Below are 26,573 nucleotides of genomic sequence, written 5' to 3' on the forward strand. Positions count from 1 at the left end.
TTAGGTGTGTTCTTCTATGTTACTGTGGAAAACACCTTAATTATTTTGGGGAGGTTATTCATTAATGGCTAAAAATGTATCTTATTAATATTTTCTATAGGGTAGTCAGACCTGATCCTATAGTTAAAATTCTAAATCTCTTTTAAATTAATATTTAAGTTTTATTGACTATTATTCAGGCATATAAGATATAGTACTATATTTTGATTTGTTTAGATTTTAATGGTAATCTTATGTAGAAAAGTTATATTAGTGAAAACATAGTTTCTATGTATATTTTAGAGTGGTTGTGAGAATGAAGTAGGGTAGTGTAGTGAAAATGCCTTATGAACTGTAAAATGCTATTCAAATGCAGTTATATATGTGTGGATTAACTTATTGAAATGATGGTGAGTCTGATATGTACCTAGTGCTAGAGCTCCTTTCTACCATGCATGAGGCCTGAGTTAGAGTCCCAGCACCGCCTCCCCCCCAGATTAAATAAACAAATGATTAACTAAAATGCTGGTAAGATAAACACTAAATAAATATAAATACAAAGGGCACCCTCTGTGGTATGTTTATTGTATTGGTAATGTTACTTGACAGTAAAATTGTCATTTTTCTCCTTGCAGTGATTTTTCATTATTCTCAATATGTAAATCTCGTAAAAAGTATTTATTACAGGCACTGGTTGCTCACATTTATAATCCTAGATAGTTAGGAACCTGAGATCCAGAAGATTGTGGTTTTAAGGCAGCCTGAATAGAAAAGTCTCCATCCCTAAAATAACCAGAAAAAAAGCCCAGGAGGCATGGCTCAAGCAAGCAAGTCAAGCAAGCATGAGACCCTGAGTTTAAACCCCAGTACTGGGGAAAAAATATTTTAAGAGTATTTTAATATTTAAATGTTTATTTTGATACTTATTTGTAGAATGAATAATAAAGCTAGTAAATGCTATAATTAAATTTATGTCTTATCACATACTTAAATTTCTTAATTTTGCAGAAACATGTTTGGGCAGCCAATAAGAGTGTTTATTTAATTTTTTTCAGACTATCAATGTTTTGGGAATACTTATTACAAATAAACTTTTAAAAGCTTGAGGGATGATTTTCTCTGGAGAATGTAAGAATAAATATTTTTCCTATAAATGGATTTTTTTTTTTCGGTCCTGGGACTTTAACTCACGGCCTGGGTGCTGTCCCTGAGCTCTTCAGCTCAAGGCAAGTGCTCTACCACTTGAGCCACAGCGCCACTTTCAGTTTTCTGGTGGACTTTCATGGACTTTCCTGTCCAGGCTAGCTTTGAACTGTGATCTTCAGATCTCAGCTTCCTGAGTAGCTAGGATTACAGGCATGAGCCACTGGTGCCCAGCTTATAAATGGATTCTTAAAAGGCTAAAACACTTTAACTCAAAGTATGTAAGGTTCAGAAAGACATACTTTTTAAGTGACAGATCTGAATAACTTGTTTATTATAATAATTCATGGAATGATTACAGGAAATAGCATATTATAATTACAGCTAACTTTTTCTTTTATTTAATTTTCTTTTTTAGTTTTCACCATTTCATGCTTCAGTGCTGGCCTCATGTTCCTATGATTTTACTGTAAGGTATAGTATTTTTTTAAATACATATTATTATGAAGTACCAAGTAAATTTGTATCTTTGCAATTTTTCTGAAAGATAATGTATTTATTTTATTAATAATAAGCATCTTTCCTGCTGTTCAATCTTACTTTCTTTTAAAGTACTAACTTTTTAAGCCCACATTCTGTGTCTGGTATACTTTTTTTGTAAGGACTTTCTAAGCATTTGGATTCATTTTGGCTGTATTATATTAGTCACTCACATCTCTCTCTTTATTTCTCATTTATTTGATGTGCTAGAATCTATATAGCTTGGTGTAAAATGCGTTTCTATTAGAATAAATTATAACAGTGTCTTGAGAGAAACTTGGTTTTCCGGATTGATCCAATACAAGCCATTAGACAAACTTGGAAATACAGGACTGGAAGCATGGCATAAATGGTAGAGCATCTGCCTACTAGCAAGCCCGAGGCACAGAATTCAAACCCAAGTATAACCAAAAAGAAAAATGGGGGAGGAAGGAAAGGAAGGAAGGAAGGAAGATATAAAATCCAAATTAGGAAATACAATCACACTCAGATTGCTCACCATATACCCCAAACTCCAGACTTGAACTGTGGAACTAGATTACTGGCTGGAGGTTAGAGTTGTATAGTGTGTTTGAATACATTAACTTAGTGATAATTCACTCCATAAGAATGAGTATGCTAAAAAATGAGTATGTAAAGAAAAGCAGAACAGGAGGAAGTTGATGTTGGAGGGAGGAAGGAAACAGCCCACTAGAGTAGAACCCAGAGCAGTGTGTCACAGAAACTGCAGAACAGGAGATGAGCAAAGATGTTGAATTCTCCAGATAGGATAAGCAAGATGGATAGGGAGCTCAGAACCTTCTGCTACACATTGTCACATCATGGGAACAAACAAATCCTTGGATTTCCAAAACTTTTCTGGTGTCTGAAACTAGTCTCCAGAAGCCCTACTCAATCGATACTGTATATTTGATCTTTTGGTGATTGCATTTTTATAATCTTTAATGACTTTAATTGGGTCTTCCTAATTTGTAGGTTCTATTTGTCTAGGTACATCTTTAATTTTTTTTGGTGTTTTATTTGTTACTAAAGGGTGATGATGACCTCCCATATGTTCTTTTTAGAATTGTAACTATGGCCTTAACCCTACTGACTATTCCCTATTTTATTTATGTCCTTAAGTACCACTTTTCCCTCCTAAACACTAAGTTGGGAAATGCCTTGGTTTGAAGATACAAATTTGTCTCAGAAATATTTGGTACAACTGCATGTGAGCTGAATTGTTCTAAAATCTTGTAGGTACCAAACCATACTCAGAAAGCATTAGGCTTTATATCTTCCCTGACTCCTGAGGAATAGTAGAGATTGGGAGAGGGGTTTAGTGTTCTTGGGGGACAAATGGCCAGGATCATGCTTTCATGCTTTCATTTCATGCTTTATGCTTTTATTCACAGGCATGTGGAAAAATTAAGACTATAATTAAATAAGAAGGGATCTTTAATATTTAATTAAAAAGATCTTTAAATAAGCAATTACCCTGCATAGAGACCAGGTTTCTTTAGATATAATGGGGGAAATTCGTAATATCTGTCCTCATAAGCTCACAAGGTGATTGTAAGAATTATATAAGAGGTCATCTTTAAAAATACTATGATAATTCTTAATTATTTTTCCAGCTCTTGCTATGAAGCCATCGCCTCAACTTTTATTTGGTTTGGGGGGGCTCAAGCATAAACCTCAATTGCTACATAAGTCTGAAAAATTATATTAAGTTGTCTTCTCCATTATTTTAACTTTTAGTTTTAGTATTAGGGAATGAATTTATTTGCTAGGAAAGTATTCTACCACTTGAGCCAGGCTGGCTTCAAATTGAGATCCTCCAGATCTCAGCCTCTTGAGTAACTTCATTACTACTTCAAGATTTTTTCTTGTTATAGATCTTATTATGTGGTTTATTTCTTGTTCGTTCAGTTTTGGTAAGTAGTGCATCTAGAATTAATCCATTTCTTCTGTATGCTTGAATTTATTAGTATATGTTTTAAAAGTATTCCTTAATAACTCTCTGGATTTCATTGGTATTTGTTGTGATATCTCTATTTTTATCTCTGATTTTTTTCTACTTCTTTAGGTCAGTTTAGCTAAGGGTTTATCTATCTCATTTATTTTTCAAAGTTACAACTTTTCATTTCATTGATTCTTTGTACAGCTACTTGAGAGGCTGAGGTAGGATAATTGCAAGTTTGAGGTCAGCTCAGGCAGAGGTAGCAGTGATACCCAGTGATACCCTGTCTCAAATAACAGATTTAAATTTGTAATCCCATTGAAGTCTAAGACCAGTATGGGTACAAAGTTAGTGAGACCTTGTCTCAAAAAATAAGTGAGATGTAGTCATTCAGACGTGTAATCCCAGCTATATGGGAGGCATACGTAGGAGGCTGCTTATGAGGGTTACTGACCAAATATTCAAGATCCTGTCCAAAAAAGTAACTAAAGTCAAAAGGACTAGGAATATGGGTCACATGGTAGAATACTTGTCTAGCTACTACAAAGCCCTCAGTAACCCCCCTCCCCCATGCCTCCCACACACACACACATACATACGTTTCCTGACTTGTGTTGGTTCTACATAAGAACCAAGCAAAAACTGCTTTGAACTTTGTTCTTTTCTTGTTAGTGATGCAGCTTCGGTGAGTCAGTTCCAGCCTGCCCAGGGAAGCAGCCAACACTGCAGTGTGCTGTGTTTCTGAACTAGAATGTTGAGAAGGCTATGTGTGGTGTAGTAATTGAGATTGTGTCTTATCATTTCTGTTTGCAATGGGTTTACTATTGTAAGTTGAGGAGCATCTGTAAACATTGTTAATTGAAGTGGATCACTTTCTGCCTGGGCTGACCCTGAACTGTGATCCTTCCTATCTCTGCCCCCCAAGTGGCTAGGATCACAGGTACAAACAGGTATGAATTATTCCTGGCATGATTGCTTTTTTTTTTCTTTTTTGCATCCTATTAAATAGGTCATTTCACAAAGAGAAATTAGCAAACTAGATATGTATGACAATAAAAGTAAAAACTGCTGACGTATTATGTTTCAAATATTACCTCTTCTACATTCTCAAATAGATAAAGATATGACTTTGCTAAGATGAGAAAGCTACAATGATGAGTTTCGACTCCATTTATTTATTTATTTTTAGTGCCAGTCCTGGGGCTTGAACTCAGGGTGTGGGTGCCGTCCCTGAGGTTTTCTGCTCCAGGCTATTGCTCTACCACTTGAGCCATTACTCAATTACTGGCTTTATTGGAGATAAAAGTCTCACAGACTTTTCTGCCCAGGCTGGCTTTGAACCATGATCCTCAGGTCTTAGTCTTCCAAGTAGCTAGGATTACACTGGTGTCTAGTGGTTTCACAATATTTTTATAAGTATTCCAACCTGTAAAGTATCTTATAAATGGCATTTGATAGTAATAAACCAAACCAGTTATTTTTTGTATCTTTTGTTGTCAAGAAAAAATATGAAGAGAATTTTAATTTCCATGATAACAAACTGTCCTCACCCCTGGTGGGCATGATGCGAGCCTCTCTCAGCAGTGTTAACACCGCCAGTACTAATGATTCAGCTCTTAAACTTGAACGCAACTTCTCAGGATTGCACAGCTTACGCTATGTTTATACTCAGGTGTATTTGCAGAATGTCTCTTATCTATAGCCAGGTTGGAATATCTTGCTGAGAGAGTCTAAAATGGAAGGCTTCTAGGGAAGTAGAGGCAAGGCTGAGGGAACGCCAAGTCTGTCAGCCTTTTTGCTGTAATGGGAGATGTGTGGCCACAAACAGGAGTGGAGCAATGGAAGACAACTGAGAGGAGTGATTATTGGGTATCACAAATTGCAGAGCCAGACTGCGTTCCACTAGCTGTATAAGCTTGGCCATGTTATTGTAAAACAACATGACTCCATTTTGTCCCGTGTGAACTAGACACCAGAGAGCATTCACTGAAGAATTACTGTGTTGATTCAGTGACTTCACATATACGAGTATGGTACCTGGGAAGTGCTAGAGATATGGGAGCATTTTCCTCATCTTACATTTGCTGCTGTTATCAGCATTAATTGGCAGAATGGGTGGCGACGGAAGACTATCTCTTAGGGCTTCAAAGGTGAAAGAATCATTTCTGTCTTGCAGTAGTAAAATCAGCCTCAATTTGGCCTTTGATTGTCCTTGGCAGTTCAAGAACAAAGTGATGGGAGGTTGTCTGGACTCAGCCTTGTCCCTCCACATCCTTTGTTCTTTGGAGAACTTTGGGAACATTCCCTGAGCTAGACATCTCATGCTGTGGGGTGAGTGTCTGAATCCTTGAGCCACGAAGACACAGGGAGGAAGGGAGCCTCCACCCTTTCTATGCTATGAAATAAAGGAAGCGCTGCCCGCCTTGTGAGCATGTCCAGAAGTTTCATGTGGTAGACTCTGTAAATGTTCTTGGCACATAATTGGTCCTTAAAAAATAATAGATGTTTTAGGTAAGAAGACTAATAGTAATAATAAGTTTCTTATTTTAAACTGTAAAGTAGCTCAGGGAAAGTTGAGAGATTAATTATTTATGCCTTATCTAGCATTATATTAATAAGATAATTATGATACTTCAAGCCCCCAAGGAGCTTTGTGAATAGAAATTTTTATTGTACTGTGCAGCTGAGGTAGGGAAAGGAAACCTTGTGAACTTGGAGCAGCAAGAACCAGAACAGTGCTCATACCACACAAAGGAGATATGGGGCCATTTCACTCAAAGCCACAGCCAAGCGACCTCATCTGCTTCACTCTAGGTTGCTGAAATAGGTCCTCTGAAGCACTCTACGTTATAGATAAATATTTGCTAGAAAATTGTTCCTATGGAGGCAGCATGATGTAATAGAAAAAGATAAGAGTTTACAGTTTTACGTTTTTCCATTACCACCAGCACTATTCATAATGTATAACCTTAATTACATTATTTAATCTCTCATACAACCTTCTGAGCCTTTGTTTCTTCTATCTTATGATGACATTTGAGAGTCACATATGGAAGCTGTTCACAAGGTACCTGACCTCCATCAGGCACCCAGCAAATTGCACTTGGCTTGCCTTTTTCATTCTCAAATGTATGTATTCTTTAACCTTAGTACCATCCATATAAATAAGTATGGTAAAACTTAAACAACTGGCAAACTAAATGAAGGGGATACAGCAGTCCTTTTCTTTTTCTATGACTTCTGTGAATTGGAAGTTTTCAAAATAAAAACACCTGAGGAAAAAGAAACTATTTGCTCATGCAAAATAAGACACTGAAAACGTTTCTTACCAATGCCTTTTAATAGTGTGATAGTCAATATTTAATTTAGAGTAAGATAAATAGTGTTATGATAGTGCATAAAGCAGGAAAGCAATCTTTGGATTGTAGCTAACTTAGACTGCTAATACAAACAGCAGGTAAGAGCACACCTCTAATCTTTGTCACCCTTACTCTTAGGACCCCCCTTTGTATCCTCAGTGTCTTTCCTGTGGTTGATAGGATATTTGATCCTTGTGTTTATTAGCAGGGATTTCCACAGGCAGATACTGCTCTTCCCAGTAACAAAGGTCAGCCAAAGTAAACAGATAGTATAGCTGAATATGTACTCTGTCTCACAAACCTTTCATTTCAACTTTCTCCAGTCCCCCTAACCCACAGGAAAGGTCAGTCAGAGTAAACAGAGAAGGAACGCGGCTGAGCATGCGCTCCTGTGCAGCCTCCAGTGATTGTCTTTTAAGATAGTTGTTTTTAACTCCTCTCCATTTTCCCCATCATACAAGAAATTTTATGGCTAAATGTTGTAATTCTAATTACCAACATTTTCCTGCAGCATGGTTGAGTCCTTCTAGCAGTAGAAAGTATGTTTAATGCTGTAAACCTTGAACATACCTTAAATAAAAATGTTTTTGTAACTAGCACATTTTTTACTTTGCAGCTCAGATTTGCCAGACTTGCCCCTGGTGTTGGAAACTTTTAGTGTAGTTGTCTTTGTTTCCTTTTTAAGGAGAATATTTGTATTCCCTTATTTGTTTAATTCTTGTAAGGATATCTTGTGTTAATAAAGCACATTGCATGATTATAGCCTAGAGCTTGTTTCTTTGCTTTGTCCCTGGCACCTGGGGCGTGGCTATGCTAAATAAATATTTGCAAATGTAAGTGACATTTAAGTTTGATGAAACATTATGATACCTTGTGGTCACTCTGATTATAAAAATTTGCAACAATTATGTTTTAATATGTTTTTCACTTCAGTTATATTTGAAGTAGCTACTAATAAGACTGAATGTAATGCAGCAGATTTGTTTAGATAAAATATTTTTTTGAGGAGAATGCTTGCTGCTCCATTGTGGCTAAGTCAGCACTGCCTAGATGAAAATTATATGAGTCAACAAGCTTGGAACAGTTATATTGGTATCTTGATGGTTAACTAAAGTTAAAGATAGATAGTTTTATTCTTATAGTACGGTAGTTTGAAATATACTGGTAAATCTCGTTGAGCTCTGTATACTGGCAGGTCAGGATCTATGCATGTATGAACTGATAACTCCCAACTTTGTTTGATATGCTAAGTTTTAATATGTTCCAGGAGACTTTTTTCTTTGTGTTTAAGTTAGTAAATCCTTGTATCAGTTATTATATTGGAAATACCTTTTCGTGAATAAGTATAATTTTGTCAGTTAAATGTCAAGAGAAAAAAATGAAAATAATTATCCATAAAATGAGACAATATATATTAAGAAAAGTTTTAAGATTTTAGACTTTAAATGCCTGACTTATAACTGCAGAGCATTTTCAGTATTATTGAGTACTAACATTTTTCTTTAAGAATCAAGCCAAATCCATGTCTAATTCATAACCTCATGCAAGCACATGAATAAATAGATAAATGTAAAAAGGAGAGAGGAATGTTGAACCTTAACTTAATGCAGTATAAGTCACTGCTTTGAACTTTGAATTGTGCTGATTAGTTTCCACAGAAAATTTATGGATTTTTGTCTGTTAATTTGCATTATAATTTTTTAAAAAAAATTGTGCTGTATGGGTTCAATAAGGCCACAGAGTAGCTTTTGTTGTGTTTGTATTTTCTTAAGTAGATGCTACTGCTGCTTCATTCCCATAGTAGGAAATCAAAAGATAATATCTGAAAATGAAAATCAATAAATCCAGTGAGCATACTATTTAGAGCAAAATGGCAGAAGAAACAACGGGAAGAATTTAAAGTGATTGCGTCTATGTGAAGGATTGCGGGTTACTGCAGGAAGATGCTGGTCTGTCACCGGCTAAATCTGTGCAATTAGTTTTTTAAGAAAAAGGTAATTGGGCAGAAATCTCAGTCTTTCCTCATAGTAGTTATTTGCACACATACAGTGAGTCTGTTTACTTACTGCTACTACCAGTCAACTGGTGAGAGTTTACTCTGTTCTCTGAGAAATCAGGAATAAATAATTTGCCCTTGAGATCTGTCCTGAAACCCCACTCTACTACATGGACTCAACTCCATGGAATGAACTATGCAGAGAACAAACTATGGTAATTTTTCATGTTTTCATCTTAAATAGTTTCAGCAGAGTCCCTTATCTTTCTTCATATTTTATATCTGGGGCATGTGTGTAAAACAGACATCTTTTTAGCTAGTTTAAATAGAAAAAGGAAACTGTTTCTCAGAACCACTGGTCTCTCTGTGCCCCAGGGCTGGAGTACAGCAGCCTAAGGAAGTACTGAAGCTGGTGTACTTTCTGTACCTGCTTTATCCTGCCTTCTCTTTCTGCAAATCTACTGATTTCTTTCCTTTCCTCAAGCATTCATGGCCAGTTACCAGAAAAGGAACTGAATTATTTCGTCTATTTGTCTGTTTTTCTCTCTCTGTCTTCCTCCTACCCGTTTGGCTATGAGCTATGCAGATGTTCCACAGCCTGAGGACCCCAATGGTTTTATGCAAAACTGCTTAGCTACAGAGATCAAGTACTAAGCATTTGGATGACCAGAGCCCCAGAACCCGGATGTGGGTGTAATGATTTTCACTGTTTAGGTGTGACATGTTGTTGAAGCTTTACCTGCCATTATTTATCTACACTTCTGTGACATGCTCTTCAGCTCTGTAGCCTCTTTTTGGTACCAGTTTTAGTCCAAATCACACAGGCTGTCCTTATTAATGTGATTGATCAGGTCCCGAGATTGATATTGATACTACTTCACATGGAGAATTCTTTTAGTTTTGGGTGTTTTAATCAAATATTCAAAATTGAACTGCAAAGATGATCTTATGATTCTTCAATTTGTATCAGTAAACTTAATAAGCAAACCCTATAGGAGTTTTTCCTTCATCTTCTATCTCTTGTTGAGATATAGCATTCTTCAGAAAAAATCATTCTGTATCCCTGTATATTGCAGCCATAAATATTCCCACAGCAAGCCTTCCATCTGCCTAATGGTTTTCTTTAATTTGTCAAAGTACTCTAAGTTATATGCTTTATGGTTCCTGGGCTTAATGTTTATTGTAATGAAGAGGAGCCTGCCCCTCTAAAATACTGGTCTGACTAAAGTTTTAATTGAAGTACTATAATTAATTCACTTTGATATTGAAACTAATTCTAGAATTATACTATATTTAACCATGGAAGTTAGTAACTATGAACTATGGTGTGGTTTCTAGGTATTTGTAATTAATTGTTCTAAATGTTATCTTTGAAAATTATTCAATGAGCTTTCAAAAATAATCATATATCTATTCACTACTAGTTAGTGCTTTTTTGTTTTAAATTTCATTTTTAAGTTCCAAAAACAAAAAACCCTAACATCTCTCCAATCCTATCTTGCAAATAATAGCCTGAATATTAGCAGTCAATAAATAGAGTAAATAAATGAAAACAGGGTTAGCGCTTCACAAAATTATTTTGCTAGTCTGCAATTTGTGCTTAAATTCCATCCATAATGCACAATAAATCTATGATTTCATATGTTTGAGTTCATGAATTTATGTATCACTCAACTGATGAGCCCCTTTGATAACCATACAGACTGTGTGGTACACAAGCTAGCAAGAGACTGCAAAGTAGGTGAAAGGATACAGTAAGTGCATATAAAAGTACCAGAAGAGGAAAGGAATTCCTAAACTCATTGCCATGGGAGTTCACCTTTATTCTGGCTCATAATTTCCTTAGGGTACTATTTTAGAATATTGATTATCTAACTAATGGAATCCTGGCATGGGCTTTGTCTTAGGAATTTTCTATATTGTTTGAAGAGCTGGGGAAAGACTTTCAGCCTGTTAATCAAAATTGCCCTAAGAATCTCAGATCCTGCCTATCTCTGTTTTGAATTGCCTGACGCGGTCCAGGTCTAGAGGATACGTACCAGGATGTTTTGGAAGAAAAAGGACTGGACAGGATGTCAGTGGAGTATGGGCTTGGGAGCTGCTGCTTGTTAGCTATGGAACAGTAGGCTGAATAATTTCTTTGAGACTATTCACTTAATCTTTGAAATGAGACTGCCCACTGTATATACTTTAAAAGATTTTATGATGATCAAAAGCACTTTTATAATGTCATGTGAAAGTGGCAAACTGTGAAGTGCTAAATATGTAATTCTTGCTGAAGGTGGATTGAGTAAAGTGGGAAACAGTGCTAGATCATTCTATTACTGGGAAGTAGGACTTAACTGATAAGGTTTTTGTCATTTATTATAATATAGGAGAGAGAAGCCTTTTAGGTCATTTACTGAAATAAATTATATTAAATAATAATGTTACCTTTCTTGTGAACGGATTTGCCTAGCTTTTCTCACCAAATTATTTGTCCCCCCCTAAAGTCTTTGCTACAGTATGTTAATGGTTAATAGTAATGTCTAAGACAGTGGTACCCAGAGTGCTGTCCTGGGACCAGCAGCATCAGCATCGCCTGGGAACTGGTTTCTTTTTTTTGTTGTTGTTGTTTTTTGGTCGGTCATGGGGCTTGAACTCTGGGCCTGAGCTCTGTCCCTCAGCTCTTCATCTCAAGGCTAGCGCTCTACCACTTGAGCTACAGCACCACTTCCCGTTTTCTGGTGGTTTATTGGAGATAAGAGTTTCACGAACTTTCTTGCCCAGGCTGGCTTTGAACCGAGATCCTCAGATCTCAGCCTCCTGAGTAGCTAGGATTACAGGAGTGAGCTACCAGCACCCAGCTTTGGGAACTGGTTTCTTACACAAATTCTTATGCAAGTCTAGACCTGAGTTTTTTTAATTAGTTTTTTTTCTTACCATACATTATTTGTACAGCAAAGATTTCACTGTGCCATTTCCATACATGTATTCAGCACATCCTTATAAAGCTCACCCCTCTGTGAGTCTCCCTTATGCCTTTCCCCTTTCTTAAAACAATTTCAACAGGTTTCCTATTCTATTTTAATAAATGCAAATAAACTACTTTCACCATATTTAACCCTCATTCACTGTCTCCATTACCTTCTTCCTTCCTGCTGGTAACTCACCTCCCTCAACAGCAGGATTTACCTTCCCCTCACTCATTTTTAGGTGTGTATTCATTGAATAGGTTATCTCTTTGGCTTATATATCTTCTCCCTCTATACTCATGATTCATAGGTTTGGCCTTTGATAGTAATGTGGGTTTTTTGTTTTTTAATTTAAATTTTATTGTAAAGGTGATGTACAGAGTGATTACAATTACATAAGACAAGTAATGAGTACATTTCTTTTTGAACAGTGTCCCCTCTTCCCCCATTTTCTCCCAGGTTTTCCCCTCCCCGGACCCCTCCCCCAAAGTTGAATATTTTATTGCCAACATAGTGTCTAGTGAGTATCACTGTTGAATTAGTTTTCTCTTTGTCCCCATCATTTCTGTGCTTCCCTTCCCCTCCCCAAATCAGATCATCTTATATACAAGACAAAGGTTACAGAAATCAAAGACAGTGACAAAATAGGATAAGCTGAAGAAAAATAAACAAAAATAGAAATGTAAACAGTACAATAAAAAACCTCTTGTTTGCATTTCTTGGAGTTCATTTCAATAAACATCATTTTATACGGTCATATGCACATAGCTATTGAGCCATTGTGATCCTCTCCTAAGAATATTCTCCTTTGGTTTCATTGTGTGAATGTTTAGAGTGCTATTTATTTAATCAGGTCCAAGTGTAATTATTTGTTTTTTACTATTATGTTTTGGTAGTTTCATTTACCTTAGTGTTTTTTTCAATGTTATTGACTAATTCCTGTGATTTGTCTTCAAAACCTGATACCCTATTTTTAATTTGTTTTATGAGTTGGGATTTTGACTGAGTTTTTTATTTGGGCTATTGAGCTCCACAAGACTTTGTGACCACCTCTTCTTTTTAATCCTCCATCATCTTTATTTCAGTCAACTATTCATTAAGTCTTCTGAGCTCATTTGTTTTTTTTTTTTTTTTGGTGGGGTCCGGTCGTGGGGCCTGAGCTCTGGGCCTGGGCGCTGTCCCTCAGCTCTTCAGCTCAAGGCTAGCGCTCTACCACTTGAGCCACAGCACCACTTCCGGCTTTTTTCTTTTTGCTTATGTGGTGCTGAGGAATTGAACCCAGGGCCTCAGGCATGCAAGGCAAGCGCTCTACCACTGAGCCACCTTCCCAGCCCCTGAGCTCATTTGTTTATATCTTACTTAAATTCATTCAGCTATTTATACAGCAGGTCATTTCATTGATCTTGTCATTTAAGTCTCTTATTGTGAAGTTGATAGTTTTTGAATAAGACATGTTGGCTTGTTTAGTCATGAATTTAGTGGGGTTTTTTGTTGATCTTGTTGTTGTTTGTTTGCTGAAACTTACGTATCTGGTGCCTAGATTTTGGTGATTTCAACCTTTTGTGTTCTTTTAGTTGGTGATTTCTCACAGATTATTAAAATTGGCTGCATTGTAGGTATTTTCCTGTTGATTCTGGAGGTCAGTCTCAGTTGTCAAATAATCAGGCCTCTAGGCACTGGATATAGACCTTTCAGAGTAAGGAAACTAACCTACAAAATATTATAGTTGATCAACCACACTCTTGTGTTCGTGACAATCCCAAATGAAGATTGGGCACCAGTGCACAAATACCTTTGGATGCGTACAGAAGCAAAGCTCTATCTTCCTGATCTAGGGATACCTTCAGAAACAAAGGTATCATAGGGAATATAGTTGAGATAACACTAATAAATAATACTATAATTTGGTGATGTAGGAAGGAAGAGCTTGGAGGTAAGCATAATAGCAGAGGTTAATGAGAAAGTAAAGTGAGGAAAGCAGAATGACCTCATTAAGATTGTGTTGGGGTGAGAGTGGAAGAAGTTAAGAAAATTGAATAGCTAAATAACACAACAAAACAAGGCAACTAACCACACACACACACACACACACACACACACACACACGCACACGCACGCACACACACACACGCACGCACGCACACACGCACGCACGCGCACACACACACACACACACACACAAAGTGGTTTGCAGATGATCTAGGTACCAGGTAATGGCCAAAGATTAGGAATGGAGGTCAGCATAGAAGAACACATGAGAAGAGAGCAGTTCTACTTAGATAGAAGAAAAACTTAAATGGGGAATGGTTATAGAAACAGGAAGAAAATATGATTTAAATTTGAATATTGAAAGGGAATTGGGAGGGTCAGATATAATTATTTCAGAGAAAGGGGGAAGAAAAACAGAATTAAAAAGTAAATGGGAGGCTGAGAATGTGGCTTAGTGGTAGAGTGCTTGCCTCGCAAGCATGAAGCCCTGGGTTCAATTTGTCAGTACCACATAAATAGAAAAGGCCAGAAGTGGTGCTGTGGCTCAAGTGGTAGAGTGCTAGCCTTAAGCAAAAAAAGCTCAGGTACAGTGCCCAGGCCCTGAGTCCCAGGACCACCCCCCCCCACCAAAAAAAAGTAAATGGGAGAGGGGGTACAAAATTTCCTGTAGCAGATATAAAAAAAATAAAAAATAATAATACAAGTAATTTTTTAAAGAGCAATGAAGATAAGACAAAACAAAATGTGTTTTCTTATTTTTTGTATATCTGTATATATGCATATACATGCCCATTTATATATATGTGTATACATACATTTATTTATGTATTGTGAATGTATATACAGATGCACACACACACAAACACATACACACATATGGATATTTGCCTCACTGTGGATCATGTGATTTAGGTCAGGATGGGAGGGCCCATTCATCATGTGGAGCCATGGGCCAGACCCTACACAGAGAGTACTTTGCAAGCTTCCTTGCTATTCTGGCCTCAGGCATTTTTTTTCCTCCTGGCCAGCAAATGTGAGCCATGGACAACTAACTGCCAAATTCATCTTCCATGTCCTAGCTGTCTCTAACCTGACTCAGGTAGTCCCAAACTTTAGTTTACTGCCAGGCATCAGGTGCAGCTGCCTTTGGCCTCTTGCTGCCTTTAATGGCGCCTCTGGCTGGTGTTTCAAACCACAGCTGCTTTGTGAGGGGCTAGAGTGCCGACCCCCTCCACCCCCTGCACCAGTGCCTTTGGTGTGGGACTCAGGAGGGCAACTCCAGCCTTTGGGAAGTCTCAAGCCACTGACCTGGCATCTAAGCTGGCAGCATAGCTTCCTGGACCTGGCATCTAAGCTGGCAGCATAGCTTCCTGCAGTTTAAATTTCTCTATGGGGCCCTATTGGACACTCTTCCCTTTCCTAAACCCTGTCTTTTAGTTCTTTTTTTTTTTTTTAATACATTAGTTATACTAGTAGGGGGATGAGTTCGTTGTTGCATTTTCACACATTTATGTTGAATTTCAACTGATCTTACTCTATTTCTCCTTTCTCCCCTTCCCAATGTAATTTCAATAGCCTAAATCCCTTTCTTATGTCTAACACTCAGATTATAAAATAGGATTGTTCATTATTCCCAAGTCCCCTCTTTTATTTCTAAAGTCAGTCTATTCCATTGGGGATTAGATTGTGGGATAGCTGTAGCCAAGTCTCTTTTGTTTATTGTATTTAATGTAGTACCTGACACATAGTGGTATTTATACATTGTTAATAAATGGGTAAAGATTTTTTTTGCTAATTGTCTAGAGTTTGGACCCAAGAAATGCAAATGGAAGGAATTATGATGAGAAAATTCACTTACACACAGCCTAAAATAGTGCATGTAGAGGGCATTAAAAAATGGCCAAAACATTTCCATTTTTTCTTTGTAGTTAGCAAAAAGTCACAAAGAATTAATGTCTAACTTGTAAGTTGAGAAAAGGAAAGAAAAAGGAAGAGCTTTTAGAAATATTTAAAACTTCACTGAACTCACCCATTAGCTTAATATCAAAAGTGAAATTTCAAATTACATCTTACTGTAGTAGGATAATTTCAGCTTAATTTTTGAAATAATTTTTAAAACTCTTCAGACCTATATTTAAAATCATTTTGATATTAACACAGTCCTGAATCATTGTTTTGTTTAAGAATTGTGGTATCAGAAAGCAAAAGTTTCTCAATTAAGACTTTGTATTATATTCTCCAATTTAAATGAAAAATGTGCTTATAGTTCTGTCATACTTTGTAATCACAGTACATTACTTCCTATCAGACAGCTTAAATAGTCAGTGATTTCATCAGCAGAGACAGAAAGGCACCAAGAAGTATATATGCTGGACCCAAACAGACATTTCACTTTAAAATAATGTCTTCTTTGCTCACTTAACGACATATGTAGACTGACTTCTCCCAATAAAAAAGAGAGCATTTTAGGGGGCTGGGTAGATGGCTCAGTGGTAGAGTGCTTGCCTTGCATGCATGAGACCCTGGGTTCAATTCCTCAGCACCACATAAGCAAAAGAAGCCAGAAGTGGCACTGTGGCTCAAGTGGTAGAGCACTATCCTTGAGTTGAAGAGCTGAGGAACAGCGCCCAGGCCCAGAGTTCAGGCCCCAAAACCGACCAAAAAAAAAAAGAGCATTTACTTGTGTGACAGGTCCACAAAGGCCCTTGAAGATATGTAGCTAGATGAATATAGATACTTATATCTATACTTATCTATATAGATCGATATGGGTTATATATCTATAATATATCCAATATGATTGAATACATTGAATAATATGTTCAATATAACTACATATATATTCCACTAATTATACATATATATATATATATAATTATATATACCCAAATTATAAGGCAGGATTTCTTGTGATCCTTGAGCCACGATTGTTCATTATTCCCAAGTCCCCTCTTTTATTTCTCAGGTCAGTCTCTTCTACTGGGGTTAGAATGTGGGATGGCTGTAGCTATGTCTCTTTTGCTTATTGTGTTTAATGATATATACATATATATCCCCTATTTTATATATGTAAATTAAATTACATTATATTGAATATATTAATATGTATTATATTGGATAGTTATTCAACATATTTGATTATATAATATTGGGTATATTATCCAATATATTCAGTTAGAGGACTTGAGTTCAGGAGAAGGTTGCAAGGAGACACATCATTACCTTCCCTGCCAAGAGAGAGAACCCAGAGAAACACCCATCCCATATGTCTCCTTACAACACTTTCTTTCTTGGTGGAACTTGAGTGGAGACATGAGGAAACGTCCCAGAAGTGTATACTCGTCAAACTGTGAACTGTGGTTGCTGTTGGAGTGACAGAAGGAGAAAAGTACATCTGTTTCTTTTGTGCTTAAAATGCCATTTGTAATTAAGAGTAAATTATTGACTAGGTGCCAGTGGCTCACATGGTATTCCTAGTTCCTTGGGAAGCAGAAGTGAGGAGGATTGTGATTTGAGACCAGCTTGGGCAAAAAATTCATAAGATCCTATCTCAACCAATAGTTGGCACATGCTTGTCATCCCAGCAGTGTGGGAAACTGAGATCAGAAAGATCGTGGTTCTAGGCCAGCCTGTAAAAAAAAAATCTGCGAGACCCTGTCTTAACAGGAAAAGCTAGGCATGAGTTCATGCACCTGGCATGCCAGCTACAACAGGAACTAGAAGGAGCATTATGGTTCAGGCTGGCCTGGGCAAAAAGTGAGACCTCATTTTAGAAATAACCAGAGCAAAAATGGACTGGAGGCATGGCTTAAACTCTAGATTTCCCGCCTGGCATGCTGAGTTTAAACACTAGTACTATCAACAAATAAATACTATAGTGACAATACTGCTTTGCTTTTAATTTTCTCAACTTATTTAGCTTGTATATTTAACAGTAGTTAAAATATTTTTATAAGATACTTTAGTATACTAAAAATATTTTAAAATCCTACATATTAATATGGATTTTTTCCCTGACTTTCCTGGTCCTGATCTTTCAATTTAAGAATATGAAAACTTCCATTCTCCATGTTTAGCAAATGTGGTCAAGAAAAGGCTTGACCTGTTTATTGCTCTGGGTTCCAGTCTTCACTTCCTTTTTTTTTGGTTTTGGTCGTGGGGCCTGAACTCTGGGCCTGGGTGCTGTCCCTCAGCTCTTCAGCTCAAGGCTAGCACTCTACCACTTGAGCCACAAGCGCCACTTCTGGATTTTTTTTTCTTCTGCTTATGTGGTACTGAGGAATCAAACCCAGGGTCAAGCATGCAAGGAAAGCGCTCTACCACTGAGCCACCTTCCCAGCTCCTTCACTTCCTTTTTACTGGTGTTTCTCATGAATACTTGTGTGAATGATTTTGTGGTTGTTGGTGTTTTATCTGGGCTTTGTAGTTGTTTTAAAAGGTTGATCTAAGTCTGTATGTTGTGGACCCTTCCATTGGAAATGAACCTCTTGTACTTTTTGCACTATGTATTTTGTGTATTATATAATTTGTATCAGAATTGTTATAATGTCCAGAAAAGCTTTTATGACATTTGCTAGACTAACTCTCCATCCACCATAAAGGGTCCTTGGAGTTTTAACATGCATATTGTTTATTAGTTTTTTTTATAAAATGCACACTAACACTTGATATTTTTCCAAGGTTAAAGTTGTGATGGCCACAACTTAACTCTGAGGTTTAGAACTCTCCGTGGCCTGTTTAGCTATGTATAGAATAAGACCAAATGGACTTAGTGAAAATGAGCCCAGCCTCCTGTGAACAGTGGCTTCCCTTTTCACACCTTCATGCTGAACTTGGCTGGCCTCACATATGTGTACTTGTTAGACATCTTCATTTCCACGAGAACTGCTTTTCTTGTTCTCAGAGCAGCTTTTCCTTAACTGAATCAACACAACTGTAACAGAAACTGCATTCCAGGAACTTGCTGCTATTTATTATCCTTAAAAAGTTCTAGTGAAGCTGGGCGCCAGTGGCTCATCCTGTAATCCTAGCTACTCAGGAGGCTGAGATCTGAGGATCATGGTTCAAAGCCAGCCTGGGTAGGAAAGTGTGTGAGACTCTTATCTCCAATAAACCACCAGAAAACCAGAAGTGGTGCTGTGGCTCAAGTGATAGGTAGAGTGCTTGCCTTGAGCTGAAGAGCTGAGGGACAGTGCCCAGGCCTCTGGAGGTCAAGCCGCATGACCAACGGAAACAAAAAATTCCAGTGAAAAGTCAGTGATTATGGTTTACCTAAAGAGGATTTAGCCCACCTGTTCCACTGAAATGAAACTGCACCCGAGATACTCAGAGAACTGGACACTGTATTATGTCAAACTGACTGTCTCATAGAATGGTTCTACTAACCTGTACTTTTGGGAAATGCCATTGACTGGCAGGTGGCACTGGTGACACATTTTTACATGTACCTGTGTGATATTGAGGTTTTTCATTACACATGAAGAGGGTTTCCTGTATAACCTCTCAGGGATCATGCTCTCATAGTGTTGTAGGAGGATGTGCCTATGGATTTTGAGTCTGGGCTTGTTGTGTTTCCCTTTATTCTTTGGCTGCAGAAAAGCTTAGCATCATGATCTTATGGCATGTGTTTTAACAATATCACTGAAGGTTCCAACTTATTTTCTTCCCCTTAATGTTCTTTTAACTCATTTTTGCCATATTAAATTGCTTATTTTTAAAACCATTATGAGTTTTTGGGATGTAGTGGATCTATGCAAAATCACTTGATTATTATTTTGAATAATGCAAATCAGTGCCTAACCAGATCTTACACATTAGATTATACAATTACATGTTTACGTTTGTTTACATAGTGTAATCAGAAACCAGAAAATTAGATCTTGGCAGCATTCACTGTCTAGAAACAAATGGACAAAAGCAATGGAGACCAACCACCATTAGGATTTCCTAGAAGGCCTGTGGCTTGTTACTTCCTTTGTTTGTAAAGGTTCACTTTCAGAAGTAAAGCATTCCCCCTAAATATTCCCTATGTCTCAGTATTCTGATAAAGGAGCTATTTATCCAGTGTTTCTATGGCATCCACACAGTGTATTACCCATAGCAACAGTCCTTTTCAAATCTTAATAGGGCTAACTCTGTGTTTATTAGGGAAATAATACCTCCAGGTTAAACAAACTATGGCTGTTGGCTCTATGTGTTTGCTCTTTTTCAAAAGGATCTGCCCAACCTTCTGTGTGTTCCTTGTTGTACATCATTCAAAAAGCTGAATCAGGGTATGACTCTAGGATTCTGAATATGTCATTTTAAAGTGTGTTTAGAGTCAAATAAAAAGGATGATGAGCAGATAAAGCTTTAGAAAGCTAAAATACTATTTTGTCTATTGACAATAGAGACAAATTCTCTGAACAGTAGAAATCAGAGCTATATTATGGTAAATATTAGCACTCAAAGTCTGTAAAGGAAAAGTAGAATATATAATATTACCCATGAAAACATGTTTCTGTTTTCCTTGACTCTGAGAATTACTTGGCTGTGCAGTCTACAAGAAAAGCTGTTCATCAAAAAATAAATACGGTCTCAGAATTACAGACATTTTCACAGAACAGGTATATTTTAAAGAACTTGAATTGCTGTTGATATGTAAATTGAACCTAAGATCTTTTCATGTTACCTTTTGAGAAATGAAGTAGAATTTGAAGCCACAAAGTATTAAGAGTTCATCAAATCCAATATTCGTGTTTTATCAGCATGAATGCCTTCAGAACTGCCAGGAAGGCAGGCATATAGTGAGTGTCTCATGTCCAGTCCATGGTCTTGGCACACTGTAGATCTTAGAAGGTGTTCTAATTGGAATACTATTATCTTTTACAAAGGTATATTAACAGTAATTATGTTGATTTGAGATCCAGTAGGATGGAGTACATGTTTTTCCCTGTAAGATACTTTCCCTTTAAGAAGAGTAAAAGGGCTCTTTATTAATTGATTGAGCCTATTATGGTAAAATCTTTAATGTTTCAAATATCTATTGTTTCTTATTATAAATTTGTAGAAATAGTTTTAGCCATTAAGTTTGTCTTATTATTTTTTTTTTATCTTCACAGATTCTGGAATGTTTCAAAGCCTGACCCTCTTCTTGAAACTGTGGAGCATCACACGGAATTTACTTGTGGGTTGGATTTGAGTCTTCAGAGTCCTACTCAGGTAATCGAATCATCATATGTACTGGTACAGCCCACAACTATTCTGCATATAGGATGGATTAGCATTATAGTGCAGATGAGGACATTTAGTAAAACCTGGTCTCCTAAGCTTGAGCATTTGAACATTGAAATAATGAGGAAACTTGCCATATCTCTCTTCCCTCAAAAGATTGATTTCTCTGAGAGGATGAGGTCACTTCTGAAAGGTTCTATGTCTAACATATTGAAGACTTTGGGTCAGTAAATAGAGTGTAAAAGACAGATGGGATGGGATGATGTGTCCTGAGGGGGGCTGTGGCCCTACACTTGGCACAAAGGACTCCCAACAGAACCCATCCCTCTCTGGTCTCCACATGTTTTGTCCAGAGTTTCTGTTTTAATGAATACACTTTTTATTTTCCCTTTGGATCTCTTAATAATTTGAGAATAATTCTTTATAATCTATATATTCTTGTGTTTTTGGCTCAGTGGTAGAGTGCTTGCCTTGCGTGCCTGAGGCCCTGGGTTCCATTCCTCAGCACCACATAAACAAAAAGAAAAAAAGCCAGAAGTGGCACTGTGGCTCAAGTGGTAGAGCGCTAGCCTTGAGCTGAAGAGCTGAGGGACAGCGCCCAGGCCCAGAGTTCAGGCCCCACGACTGGACCCCCCCCCAAAAAAAAAGCAATTTCAGTTTCAGAAGTTATAAATTCATGTCAGAAATACTGTAATATATTGAGCAGTAAGATACTTTGTAACACAAATGGTGTAATAAAACCAACATATTCCTCGAAATACAAAATAATACATGGATATTCTAGAGTGTGATTAAGGTAATAAGCTTATATGGTTTATTTTGGAAATTAAGCAAAAAGTAACTTCCATTTTACATTACAATATACTTAAACACACAGGTTTTCTTTCATTTTCAGGATTTATGACAAATTTAAATATAATAAGTTTAAAATAGTTTCACTAGACATTAGAACAATCTCATTAACATTAAAATAATTGAAAATGACTTCATAGCATATACAAAGAAGAAAGTGAAATGGAATCATCTTCCATATAAATATAATGTACTTTGAATGAACTAGCTCCTTTTTCTGAGAAAAACATCTATTATTGATGTTTTAATTAGATGAGTGAACCTGTTTTCTACCCTAGTTTTAAAAAAGCTGTAATGTACTCTTTGAAACATGACAGTACCAAACAAAAGATCCTATGGAAATAAACATTAAGTATTCATTACCTGTGCACTGTAAGACCCAGACTGGAATGAGGTGGCACCTGCAACTCCTCCATGCCTATTATGGGGGCTCCTCACTGAGCTGGTTTCTAGACCCTCCATAGACACACCTTATTAAAAGGAACCTTGTGAGCAGAGGGTTTATTAATCAATGATACTCATCCTTCAGTAGAGATTATATTGCAAGGCAATATATTTTGTCTGTAGCCTGGTGATTGCCATCTGTCTTTTCCCGTTGGATAACAGATTCTGTGTGCACTACAGTAGTGGTGATTGTTGAGTGTAGCTAGGAAATGGAATCGGGGTCTTGGAGATATACATAAGCAGGCGGCTCTACAGCATAATGCACATTCAAATGGGCCAAAAATCTCTGAGCTCATTCAGAATGAATATAATTTTGAAGTTGTGAGATCCTAGAAATAATTTATACATTTATTCTTTCAATAAATGTTTTCATAGTCCAGACCTTGTAGATACTGGGAATTTCCGTTGGGATAAAAATATATATGGCCTTGCTTTCATGAAGCATTTAGTCCAGTGTTAAATCAGATCATCTCACAAATGGATATGAATGGGTGATAGTGACAAGTCTGAGAAGGAGAAGTGCATTGTAACTTACGAGCTCATAATCAGGGTAGGTATTTCACCTGTGTAAGAAATCCTCAGGATGTGTGGCTCACTGGACATCTGTGTGGCTCACTGGACATCTGTGTATGAGGCGGTGTGAATGATAGGAAGAGAGCGATGACCATCAGGCAAAGGAAATGGTATGTGCAGAGCCTGTGCTGGCGGAGCAGAGCTAGTATATGCAAATGCAAACATGTCTACCTTCCTGACGTATTATGGTATTCCACAGTAGAATTTTTTAAATATACATTGATTTACTTGTCATTAGAAAAAATTGAATGTTGATGTTACTGGCTGAATTTGATATTTCTCTGTACAGAGCTGCTTAGGCTATCAGAACAAAACAGCACAGAACGTCTGGCTTAAACAACAACATCTTATTTCACAGTTCTGGAAGCTGGACATTCCAGATGATCAAGGTCTAGAAGGGTCACTTCCTGGTGAAGGCTCTTCCTGCCTTCTAGATAACTACCTTGTCATTATGTCTTTATCCAGAGAGAAAGCAAGAGGGAACAGCATATGGCAGGTCATGGGAGAAAAAAATGGTTTGGTATGATTAGGGAACAGCAAGAAGGCCTTTGTGGCTGAACTCTAGAATGATAGAGGGAGGGTGAGAGGAAATAGATAGGGGCCAAATTATGTGGGGCTTTGTAAACCATACTGTGTTTTGAGTCTAGCAGTAATTGTATTATAAACCTATTGGAGGCTTAGAATCACAAAAATGATGGAATATGATTTGTGTTTAAGAGTTCCTTCCGGTAGTTATGGGATAATAGCCTTTAGATAGTGGTGAAGGCTCGGAGGTTAGTTTGGAGTCTCTTAAAGTAATCCAGGCAAGAGACAATGGTGAATTTGAGTCCTGGGGATGAAGAGATGGAAAGATTCAGGATATGTTAGGTTGCACTATATTAAACTGTTGGAACTTTCATATAATTCAACCTAACATTTCAAAGATAGCAGAGAAATACCTGATGGATTGGAAATGCGCTAAGAAAGAAGCAGCAGATGATGTTTTACTCCTGGGTTTTGGAGACAAGTTGGGCACTGGTTTGATTTAGTGAGGAGGAAGTTGGGACAGGAACAATTGAACTGTGTTTGAGTTATCTCCTGTTAGACATTCAAGCAGATTGTCTAAGTAGATATGGCTTGTTCATCTCAAGGGAGAGTTTGTATGCAAAACTAAAAATGTGTGGCAATAATGGAACAAGGGAAGTGAGGGATTGGCAGTATATCGAGATAAAATTCTCACTGGTACATTTAAAATGAGATAATATTATTTGAGGGTAGATTGTGATAAATTCAGCATGTACATTATAAGTCCTGTGATAACCTTTACGAAGTTTTAGTAAAAGACACATAACTATTAAGGCAGACATGGTAATAAAATGGAATGACAAAAATAATATCTTCAGCATAATAAACACCATACATAAAAATCCCTCAGCCAAATCATGTTAAGTGAGGTAAGCCAAGCTCAGAGAGACAGTCAGCGCATATTTTCTCTCCTTTGTGGAAGCTAGATCTAACTACAGCCAGACATGATAAATTATAGAGGACTCTAGGCATTCACAGTGAGACCGAAGGAGGATATTCTAAGGGGAAACACAAAATCACAGCGCCTCTGTGCCTCTGATTATATAAAATATTTGTCAAAATGAACTGCAAGAAATGGAATGAAGAGGGTTTTTCTTGGTCGTTTTGTTTTCCTTTCTTTCATCTTGTTGGTTCATCTGTCTTTGTGAAAGGTAAAGGGAGCACAGAAATGGAAGGACAAAGGGTGAACAGTTTCGGCAGTGCTCCTCACCAGACACTAGCTTGAAACTAGACTATACAACTTGTGGGAGGGGATGGGAGGGGAAAACTGGGAGAGAACAAAGGCAAGGGTGACACTGTCCAAAAAGAAAGATATCTCATGATCTGATGTGCAGAACTGTAACCCTTCCGTACATCACCTTTATAATGACAGTAAGAATATCCCACAGCCATCCTTGACATCACAGTCAATAAACAGACAAAACGGCTCTTCTCTAAGTCAGGAACAAGACAAGGATGCCTGCTTCCACCATTGTATTCAATAGAGTATCAGTACTAGCCAGATGAATTATCCAAGAAAAAGAAATCAAAATAATTTAAATTAGAAAGAAAAAAAGTAAGATGATCTATGAGGCAAACCTTTAAAGCTAACCATATTGCCCAGCTGTAATTCAGGTCCTCAGGAGGGCAGACTTCAGAAGGATGGCAGTTTGAAGACAGCCTGAGCAAAAAGTTAGCAAGACCCTTCTCAACCACGTGTAGTGGCTGCCTTGTCATCCTGGCTTCATGGAAGATTGTGGTCCAAGTTAGCCTGGGCAAAAATGTGAGACCCTACCCGAAAAGTAATTAAAGCAATAAGGAACATGGCTCAAGTGGTAGAGCACCTGCATACCAGGCACAAGGCCCTGAGTTGGAACCTTGGTGCCAGGGGAGAAAAATTGTAACAAGTCTAAATACCCTTATTAAAAGACAGATAAAAAGCTAGATACATAAGGAACTTTGAGAGGCCTTTTATGTTCAGACTCTGTGACTTAATGGGTTTTGAATTTGTTCCTTCGTTTCAAGACAGGGTTTTCTTATGCAATCCAGGATAACCTTGAACTCATAGTTTTCCTGCTTGAGCCTTCCGGAGGCTGAGATTACATGTATGCCTCCACACCTGTCTGGATTTTGGATAAAAGAAGAGGTGGTCTAAGTCCAGTTATTACCTAGTATCAGTTTCCTATTATTATATGACTATGCCATGGCTTAGTGCCTGCCTTCGCCAGACCATATGTTTTATTTGCTCACAATTCTCTTCAGTCAGAAATTTGGGCCTGGCAGTTCTTCTATTGGTCTCACCTGGACAACTCCTCCCCTCACATGGTTCCTATTATTTGGTGGCTTACCCTGGGTGTAGTGATCTCAGTGGCCCTCATTCATACCTCGGCCTTCTAAACAATGAGTCTCTTGTGTGAGTCTGGGCCTCACTTGACCATTCTGCACATGTAAGCAAGCCAGGGCAAAGGCATCTCGCGGCTAGATCTGGAAGCCACATACTGTTCTTGATGTGGCAAAGCCAGTTAGGAGGCCAAGCTGGATCCAGAGACCCGGGCATGGATGCCTGCTCTTGAGTAGCTGTAAAGAATTCTGTCTTCAAGTCTGCCATTATAACTTGAGTTGATGTAATTGATGGCTTCAGTTAATTTTGACCTATCTTATTTATTCTTGTATAACATTGGGCAAGTTTACTGATTGCAGGTTACTTTTACCCTCTGTTTATATTTATTCTCTTGAGAACATCTCTTTCTCTCACTTCTTAGTACCTTCCTGTTTGCTTTCAAAATCCTGTCATTCCTCATGACGTCACCTTAGGGCTGTCATAATATATTCTGTCTTAGAAAAGATTTATCTGAGTCAATGTTTTTATTAATCCTATTCTTTTTAGCTTCTTTCTTAGAAGTCTGAAAAAAGCATATCCAAAGGCATTCTTATACCTCCTTTCTTCTTGACAGAATGTAAGATCTTATCTTTAAAGGTCTAAGACTTGACAAACAAGCCCTCTGGGCCATTCTTTAAAGGCAATGGCAAAGAAATACTCCACGCCC

General features: G+C 37.5%; 1 protein-coding gene across 1 annotated transcript in view; it reads left to right on the forward strand.

The window, feature by feature from the left end:
• The window catches only part of Pex7 (peroxisomal biogenesis factor 7), a 54,007-nt gene that overhangs the window by 18,862 nt on the left and 8,572 nt on the right, over positions 1-26,573 (forward strand). The window contains exons 6-7 of the mRNA XM_013026788.1: positions 1,541-1,596; positions 21,003-21,102. Coding sequence (XP_012882242.1) covers positions 1,541-1,596; positions 21,003-21,102 — 156 coding nt within the window. The remainder of the gene's footprint in view (positions 1-1,540; positions 1,597-21,002; positions 21,103-26,573) is intronic.

The sequence above is a fragment of the Dipodomys ordii genome, unplaced genomic scaffold, assembly GCF_000151885.1.
Source record: "Dipodomys ordii isolate 6190 unplaced genomic scaffold, Dord_2.0 Scaffold97, whole genome shotgun sequence".
Lineage (NCBI taxonomy): Eukaryota > Metazoa > Chordata > Mammalia > Rodentia > Heteromyidae > Dipodomys > Dipodomys ordii.